The sequence below is a fragment of the Eimeria tenella genome, genomic scaffold, assembly GCF_000499545.2.
Source record: "Eimeria tenella Houghton genomic scaffold, Eth_scaff175, whole genome shotgun sequence".
NCBI lineage: Eukaryota > Apicomplexa > Conoidasida > Eucoccidiorida > Eimeriidae > Eimeria > Eimeria tenella.
This window is the reverse complement of record NW_013541578.1, coordinates 1-8392: the sequence shown is the minus strand read 5'-3', so window position 1 is coordinate 8392 and position 8392 is coordinate 1. Positions and strand designations below refer to the sequence as shown.

The 8392-nt window shown below is 56.9% G+C and overlaps 1 protein-coding gene across 1 annotated transcript in view; it reads left to right on the top strand.

Annotated features, from left to right (window-relative positions):
- Positions 1 to 7842, top strand: part of ETH_00029865 (activating signal cointegrator 1 complex subunit 3, putative) — a gene marked incomplete at both ends in the record, with an annotated part of 13384 nt that extends 5542 nt beyond the window's left edge. The window contains 13 exons of the mRNA XM_013373796.1: positions 168 to 1849; positions 2068 to 2262; positions 2873 to 2949; positions 3025 to 3201; positions 3530 to 3729; positions 3976 to 4218; positions 4449 to 4976; positions 5167 to 5359; positions 5714 to 5917; positions 6115 to 6409; positions 6626 to 6749; positions 6951 to 7049; positions 7731 to 7842. Of these exons, the coding sequence (XP_013229250.1) occupies positions 168 to 1849; positions 2068 to 2262; positions 2873 to 2949; positions 3025 to 3201; positions 3530 to 3729; positions 3976 to 4218; positions 4449 to 4976; positions 5167 to 5359; positions 5714 to 5917; positions 6115 to 6409; positions 6626 to 6749; positions 6951 to 7049; positions 7731 to 7842 (4129 nt within the window). The remainder of the gene's footprint in view (positions 1 to 167; positions 1850 to 2067; positions 2263 to 2872; positions 2950 to 3024; positions 3202 to 3529; positions 3730 to 3975; positions 4219 to 4448; positions 4977 to 5166; positions 5360 to 5713; positions 5918 to 6114; positions 6410 to 6625; positions 6750 to 6950; positions 7050 to 7730) is intronic.
- Positions 7843 to 8392: the final 550 nt, after the last annotated feature.

The window sequence follows — 8392 nt, the reverse complement described above, 5'->3', positions numbered from 1 at the left end:
CCCCCCGGGGGGGCCCCCGGGGCCTGGGGGGCCCCCCTGGGCGCGGGGGGCCCCCGGGGGCCCCCGGGGACCCCCGAAGACCCCTCTTTGTTGCGGATGCGGCTGGCGCTGGTGGAAGCAGCAGCAAAGACTTTAAATAGATGCAGACTTGTTCGGTTTCACCGAAGAGCTGGGAGACTGGACTCGACGGACTTGGGAAGAATGGCAGCAAAGTTTTATTTGGATTTCGAAACAGCAGAAAAGTTCGCGCTGCGGCTCTCGGAGGGGCCCCTCACTGCTGCTGCAGTGCTGCGGACTTTGGCGGAGGCGAAGGACTTCGAGGGGCTGCGGGTGCGGCGCGAGGAGCAGGACGAGCTGGACCAGCTGCGCTGCAGCAGCAGCAGCAGCAGCAGCAGCAGCAAGGGGCGGGGCTGCTGCCGCATTCCCTGGAAGGGGGACCCCGACAGCACGGAAGGCAAAGTCTTCACGCTGCTGCAGGTGCTGCTGTCGGGGGCCCCCCTTTGCTGCTCCTCTCTTGCTGCTGATGCTCACTATGTGTTTATGAACTGCGGGCGGCTGGCGCGGGCGCTGCTGGCAGCAGCTTTGGCGGAGAGCAGCAGCAGCAGCAGCAGCAACAGCGAAGACGCAGAGCTGCTGCTGCAGTGGTGCAAAGCCTTCGAAAGAGGCTTCTGGCCAGACTCTTGTGTGCTGCGGCACTTCTGCGCGCTGGACTGCTTCTCGCGGGACCCGCAGCAGCGGCGGCGCGCGCAGCAGCAGCTGCAGCAGCACAGCAGCAGCAGCAGCAGAAGCAGCAGGAAGTTTGAACTCAGGCCCCAGGCCGTCGACAAAATCGAAAAGCTCCGCTTTTCTCAAGAAAGACTGCTGGCCTTAACTGCTGCTGAACTGGGGGCCATCTGCAGCAGCAAAGCTGACGGCGAAGACGCCTACTGGGCGCTGCGGCGGGTGCCTTTTGTTGCTGCTGCAGTGTCTGTTGCTGCTCTCGGCAGCAGCATCATTCGCGTCACTGTGCTGCTTAAGTTTGCTGCTGGCTTCCAGTGGACTGCAGCAATCCACGGCGGCGGGGAGCTGTTTCACTTGTGGCTGTCGGACGCGCGCAGCGGGCTGCTGCTGCACCAGGACACCGTGCTGCTGCAGCAGCAGCACGTGCAGCAGCAGCAAAAGGTTTCCTTCGCGCTGCCGCTGCAGGACCCCCTCGGCCAAACCCACTTTGTTGCTGCTGTCTTGAGTGACCGCTGGGTGGGCGTGGGGACGCATGTGCCTTTTGCTGCTTCACAGCTGTTTTCGCCTGCTGCTGCAGCAGCAGCAGCAACGCCGCTGCTGGACGTGCACCCCGTGCCCGTTGCTGCGCTGCAGCAACCCAGCTTCGAAGCTCTTTTCCCATTTTCTTTTTTTAATCCAATTCAATCTCAACTCTTCCACGTTTGTTACCACACGGACTACAATGTGCTGCTGGGGGCCCCCACGGGAAGCGGCAAGACCATAGTGGCTGAGCTCGCCATCCTGCGCTGCATCAAGCAGCAGCAGCAGCAGCAGCAGCAGCAGCAGCGGCTGCGCAACAAAGTGGTCTACATCGCCCCCCTCAAGGCCCTAGCAGCAGAAAGAGTTAGGGACTGGGAGCAGCGGCTGGGGCGGCAGCTGGGGCTGCGGGTGCTGCAGCTGACGGGCGACTCCGACGAGCCGCCAGCAGCAGCAGCAGCAGCAGCAGACGTGAATCCTGCTGCAGCAGACCTGCTCGTCTGCACTCCCGAAAAGTGGGATGGACTGTCTAGACAGTGGAGGACCCGCCCCTTCATCTCTCAAGTGGCACTTCTCATCATCGACGAGATCCACCTCCTTGGCCAGGAGAGAGGCGCGCCTCCTTTGCTGCTGCTGCTGCTACTGCTGCTCTTGCTGCTCAGCCGCTGCTGTTGCTGCTCAACTGCTGCTGCTGCTGCTGCTGCTCAACTGCTGCTCACCTGCTGCTGCTGCTGAGCTGCTGCTGCCGCTGCTCCACTGCTGCTCCCCTGCTGCTGCTGCTCACCTGCTGCTGCTGCTCCCCTGCTGCTGCTGCTGCTGCTGCTGCTGCAGGTCCTGTGCTGGAGGCCATAGTGAGTCGCATGCGTTTCGTGAGCAGCACTTCCGGCGTTTGCATGCGTTTTTTGGGGCTTTCCACCGCGCTGGCCAACGCGGCCGAAATTGGGGCTTGGCTGGGCATTGGCCGCGTCGGCCTTTTCAGCTTCCGCCCCGCAGTTCGCCCTGTGCCCTGCGCAGTCCACATCGCTGGTCAGCTAGCTAGCTAGCTAGCTAGCCAGCTAGCCACACAGCTAGCTAGCTAGTGGCTAGCTGGCCAGATAGCTAGCCAGATAGCCAGATAGCCACACAGCTAGCCAACTAGATGGCTAGCTAGCTACCTAGCTAGCTAGCTAGCTAGCTAGCTAGCTAGTCAGCTAGCTGCGTCATTGTCGGCTAGCTAACTAGCTGGCTCGCTAGCTAGCTAGCTAGCTACCTAGCTAGCTAGCTAGCTAGCTGGCTGGCTGTGCGGCTAGCTAGCTGGCGAGGTAGCGAGGTAGCGAGTTAGCGAGGTAGCGAGATAGCGAGCGAGATGACGAGATAGCGAGATAGCTGGCCAGATAGCTAGCTGGGTAGCCCGGTAGCTAGCTAGCCAGATAGCTAGCTAGCCAACTGGCCAGACAGCTAACTAGCCATGTAGCTATCCAGATCGCCATCTAGCTAGCCAGGAGGGTAACCGGCTAGCTGGGCAGGTGGCTAGCTAGCTAGCTAGCTGCAAAGGGTGCTAGGTAGACACACTTTAGCCGGCTTCGGGGTGAGTGGGCGCGAGGTGGGGGTTTAGGGTTTAGGGTTTAGGGTTTAGGGTTTAGAGTTTAGGGTTTAGGGTTTGGGGTGAAGGCTTCGGGCTATGGTCTCCAGGGTTTCCGGCTGGGAGGGGAGGGTTGCGGGCTGGGGCTCCTGGTCCGGGCGAGGGTTGAGGGTTGAGGGTTTAGGGTTTAGGGTTTGGGGTTTGGGTGTGGGGCGCGGCTGCGTCAGGACCCCACACTGCGTTCGGTGCTGCTGCACGGGGTGTCTATACACCACGCGGGCCTCAGCCCCTCCGACCGCGAGGTGTCTGCGCAGCTCTTCTCTTTGGGCTGCGTTTTGGTGCTTGTGGCCACTGCCACTTTGGCCTGGGGGCTCAACTTGCCCGCCAGGCTCGTCGTCATCAAGGTCAGGGTTTAGGGTTTAGGGTTTAGGGTTTAGGGTTTAGGGTTTGGGGTTGGGGCGGAGGGGGGAGGGCGGGGAGGGGGGCTCTCGGGCCTGGGCTCTCGGGTGCGGGGTCTGGGGTTTGCGCTTCTGGGGTTTAGGGTTTAGGGTTTAGGGTTTGGGGTTTAGGGTTTAAGGGTTTAGGGAGCCTGGGGGCAGCTAGCCAATATAGCTGGTCTCGGACTAGCAGCACAGGCAGCTGTGGCCATAGAACCAGCAGCAGCAGCAACAGCAGCAGCAGGAGCCGCAGCAGCAGCAGCAGCAGGGTGGGGTTGTTGTTATTTTGCTGCAGGGCACGGAGTACTTCGACGCCAAGACGAAGCGCTACGTAGATATGCCCATCACCGACGTGCTGCAGGTGCTGCAGTGTCCCTTTTTGTTTAGCATTATATTTAATTATTCAGCAGCAGCAGCAGAAGCAGCGACAGTAGCTGCAGCAGCAGCAGCAGCTGGAGCCGCAGCAGCATCAGCAATAGGCTTATCCTTCCTATGGTGCTGCGACAGGGCCTTGGCTCGACTCGTGTAGCTGCAGCAGCTGCGGCTGCGCCTGCTGCTGCTGCTACAGTTGCTGCTGCAGCTGGATCTGCTGCTGCTGCTGCTGCACATGGGTGCAGCAGCTTATCTGGAATATTGCTGCTGTTTTAAAATGCGCATCCACGGGCGCCACAAAGCTTGCGGGGACAAACCCGCAGCAGGGCTCTAGGGTTTAGGGTTTAGGGTTTAGGGTTTAGGGTTCAGGGTTTGTGTGTTGCAGATGATTGGGCGCGCGGGGCGGCCGCAGTTCGACACTGCAGCAGCAGCAGTGGTGTTGTGTCAGGAGAAGCAAAAAGGGTTTTTAAAACGTTTTCTTTATTTGCCATTTCCTGTTGAGTCTTGTCTCCATCTTTGTCTTGCAGAACATTTAAATGCAGAAATTGTTGCAGAGACCATCCGCAGCAAAACCATAGCTCTCGAGTACCTCTCCTGGACCTACTTTTTCAGGTAGGGTTTAGGGTTTAGGGCTTGGGGTTTAGGGTCTAGGGTTTAGGGTTTAGGGTTTAGGGTTTGGGGTTTAGGGTTTAGGGTTTGGGGTTTAGGGTTTAGGGTTTGGGGTGCTGTGCGTGGCGCCGCGCGCTGGCGAGCGCCGAACGGCCCAAGATCTAGTTCTAGCGTTCAGGGTTTAGGGTTTAGGGTTAGGGTTTAGGGTTTAGGGTTTAGGGTTTGGGTTGCAGGCGACTGGCTTCAAACCCGGGCTACTACAGTTCGGAGCTGCTGGCTGAAGACTGCCGCGGGGGAGGAGCAGCAGCAGCAGAGCGCCGCCGCAATTTAATTTGCTGCTACTTGGATGGTTTGGTGAGTAGGGCTTTGGATTTGCTGCTGGAGTTGGGCTGCATCCAGCTGCGGCTGCCGGACCCGCAGCAGCACCAGCAGCAGCAGCAGCAGCAGCGGCTCCAGCAGCAGCAGCAGCAGCAGCAGCAAGAGCAAGGGGAGGGCGGCGAGGCGGGCGGCGAGGAGGCGCTGACGGGGTTTCGGCTGGTGCTGCAGCAGCAGCAGCGGGAGAAGCAGCAGCAGCAGCTGCAGCAGCTGCTGCTGGAGCCCGTGATTGAGCCCACGCCCCTCGGCCGCATCGCCTGCTTCTATTACATAAAACCCCAAACAGCAAAAAGAATAAAAGACAAGATGCAGCAGGAAGTTCTTTCTTTTGTCGAAATCCTGAAGCTGCTCGCAGACGCAGACGAGTTCGACGAAATGCCCGTCAGGTGCTGCTGCTGCTGCTGCTGCTCCTGCTCCTGCTCCTGCTGCTGTTGCTGCTGCTGTTGCTGCTGCTGCTGCTGCTGCGCTGCTGCTTGCTGGAATGCCGCATTTGCTCGCTCCACTGCTGCTTCTGGCGGCCAGCTCGCGCTTCTGCTGCCGCTGCTGCCGCTGCTGCTGCTGCTGCTGCTGCTGCAGGCACAACGAGGAGATCCACAACCAGGAGTTGTCTCAGATATGCCCCTTTCCCGTCTCCGACGAAACTTTCGAGTCTCCCCACACGAAGACCTTTTTGCTGCTGCAGGCGCGGCTCTTCAAAAGGCCCTTGCCAATCACAGATTACAACACCGACCTCAAGAGCGCCCTCGACAACTCCATGCGAATCATACAGGTCTCCTGCTGCTGCTGCTGCTGCTGCTGCTGCTGCTGCTGCTGGGGCTGCTGGGGGGGTGTTGCTGCTGTTGCTAGTGCGGCAGTGGCTGGTGCTAGTTATCGCGAGGAAACGACCGTCATTTGGAGATCTGTTCGAGAATCAGCAATCATCCTGCAGTTGCTGCTGCTGTTGCCGCTGCTGCTGCTGCTGCTGCTGCTACTGCTGCTTCTGCTGCTGTTGATGGCACGTCGGTCGCTTGCTGCTGCTGCTGCTGCGTTTGCGTATGTGCTTCCCTCAGCTCAATGTGGGGCCTTTAGGGTTCAGGGTTTAGGGTTTAGGGTTTAGGGTTTGGGCGTTTGGGTGTTGCTGCAGGCGATGATTGATGTTGCTGCTGAAGAGGCGCAGCTGCAGCACGCGCTGTACACTTTGCTGCTGCTGCAGTGCCTCCGTGCTGCAACACATCCCGCCCGCAGCAGTCTCTTTTGGCTGCCGCACATAACAGACGAAGCAGCAGCAGCGCTGCAGCAGCAAGGGCTGCTCTCCCTTGCCCACGTGCGCCAGGGGCCTCGCTTTAGGGTTTAGGGTTTAGGCCTTAGGGTTTAGGGTTTAGGGTTTAGCTTGGGAATTGGGGACTTAGGGTTTGGGCAGAAGTTGAGGGTTTACGGTTTAGGGTCGCTGGAACGCAGCGTGGCGGTGACGCCGATAGTCCTTGGCTCAGGCTTCAGGAATTAGGGTTTAGGGTCTAGGGTTTAGGGTTTAGGGTTTGCGCGCAGCTGCTGGAGTGTCGTTCGCCATCTCGGGCTCTGGAGAGAGCCGGCCTCAGTTCAAAAGAAAGTCAGGAAGTAATTTCAGTTCTTTCTAGAATCCCCAGAGTCCGCATGCGGTATTTCCTTTATGCTGCTACTGCTGCTGCTGCAGCAGACACAGCAGCAGCAGCAGAAGACGGAGCAGCAGCAGCAGAAGACGACGGAGCAGCAGCAGCAGCAACAGAAGGCGAAGACGCAGCAGCAGTAGAGGAGGAGATTGTCTTCAATCGGCTAGAGCCACAAGTCATCAAAGGGCCAGATGGTACTGTCCCCCGCTGCTGCTGCTGCTGCTGCTGCTGCATTTGGTCCTGCTGCTGCTGCTGCAGTTGGTCCTGCTGCTGCAGCTCTTGTTCTCGTGGCTGCCGCTGTGGACGCTGCAGCAGTTGCTGTTACCCTAGTTGGCTGCATGCAAAGTCTTACGTGTATCTCTGCTGCTGCTACTGCTGCTGCTGCTGCTGCTGCTGCTGCTGGCCCTCAGGAGAGCCCACGCGGGCTTACCTCGTCCCTGCAGCAGCAGACCTGCAGCTGGAGGTACACCTGAAGGCTTTGGGACCAGCAGCAGAAGGATCTTCTGTGGCCAAGGGGGGCCCCAGCTCTAGCTGGTAAAGGGTTTAGGGTTTAGGGTTTAGGGTTTAGGGTTTAGGGTTTAGGGTTCAATTAGTGTTTTCGCGACTCTGCTGCGCCATTTGCGGCATGGCAGACTTAAGACCACCAGCTCTCGTCTAGACCGCAAAGTTTAGGGTCTAGGGTTTAGGGTTTAGGGTTTAGGGTTTAGGGTTTAGGGTTTAGGGTTTATGTTGCAGGTTCGTGATACTGGGGGATGCTGATGAGGCAGCAGATGAACTCGTGGCGCTGCGCCGCGTGCGCCTGAAGCCCCTTGGGCGCACGCAGTTAACTCTAGAGTAGGGTTTAGGGTTTAGGGTTTAGGGTTTAGGGTTTAGGGTTTAGGGTTTCCCTTTTTGTCTATTTGCCGCTCCGCAGCCCTCATATCGCCGTTCGCTTGTTTCTTTTTTTCTTTCTTGTTTTATTTTTGTTTCCTTTTACCTCTTTTTGTAATTTTTGTTTTTTTGTTTTTTATTTCTTTTTGTTTCTTTTTATCTTTTTTTAATTTCATCTGTCCCTTTTGTCTGTTTTTTCTTCTATTTCTCTCATTTTATCATTTTTGTCTTCTTTTGTTTTTAACTCTCTTTTGTTTTTTTGAATCCTTTTTGTTTCTTTTTTTTCTTGAATCTATTTTGTTTCTTTTTATCTTTTCTTTTCCTTTTGTCTCCATTTAATTTTCCTTTATTTCTTTTATTTCTTTTATTTTGTTTATTTCTTTATTTCTTCTTATTTCTTTATTTTTCCTATATTCTTAATTTCTTTTATTCCCTTTATTTCTTTCTATTTCGTTTTATTTCTTCACTTCTTTTTATTTGTTTTTTTCCTTTATTTCTTTTATGTCTTTTATTTCTTTTATTTCTTTCTATATCTTTTTGTTTCTTTATCTCTTTTATTTCTTTTATTCCTTTTATTTCCTTTATTTCTTTTATTTCTTTCTTTTTAAAATATCCAAAAATTCGACTGTTTCCTTTTGCCCACAGCTTTTCAGCCCCTGAGGAGACAGGCGAAATCTTCACTTTGTCTCTTTTCTTGTCCAGCGACTTTTACTTCGGCATAGACCAACAAACCACCATTACTTTCAAAACCTACTAACTAACACCATTGAAGGCCCCTCAGGGGCCCCTCAGGGGCCCCCCAGGTGCCCCTCAGGGGCCCCTCAGGGACCCCTCAGGGACCCCTCAGGGGCCTCTTAGGGGCCTCTTGGGGGCTACTTGGGGGCCCCTCAGGGGCCCCTCTGGGGCCCCTTGGGGGATCCTCAGGTTGCCCTTGGGAGACCTTTAAGGGCTCCTTGAGGGCCCCTCAGGGGTCCCTAGGGTACCCCAAGGGGACCCCTAGGGGGCCCCTAGGGGGCCCCTCGGAGGCCCGTAGGGAGCCCTTTGGGGGCCCCTTGTCGGCCCCTTGGGGTCCCCAGGAAAGGGGAACCCCAGGGGGACCCCAGGGGCACTGAAAGCGTACAGGGGCCCCTTGGGGGCCCCAAGAACGCAAAAAGCTCATGGGGGCCCCCATTTGGTCTTCTGGAGCACTGAGGGCCCTTAGGGGCCCCTTGGGGCCCCCAAGGGGCCCCTCTGCGCTTTTAGGGGGGCCCACTACAAGAGGGCTTCTTCAAAGGGGCCCCTGCAGGGGCCTCTATAGGGGCCCCTGC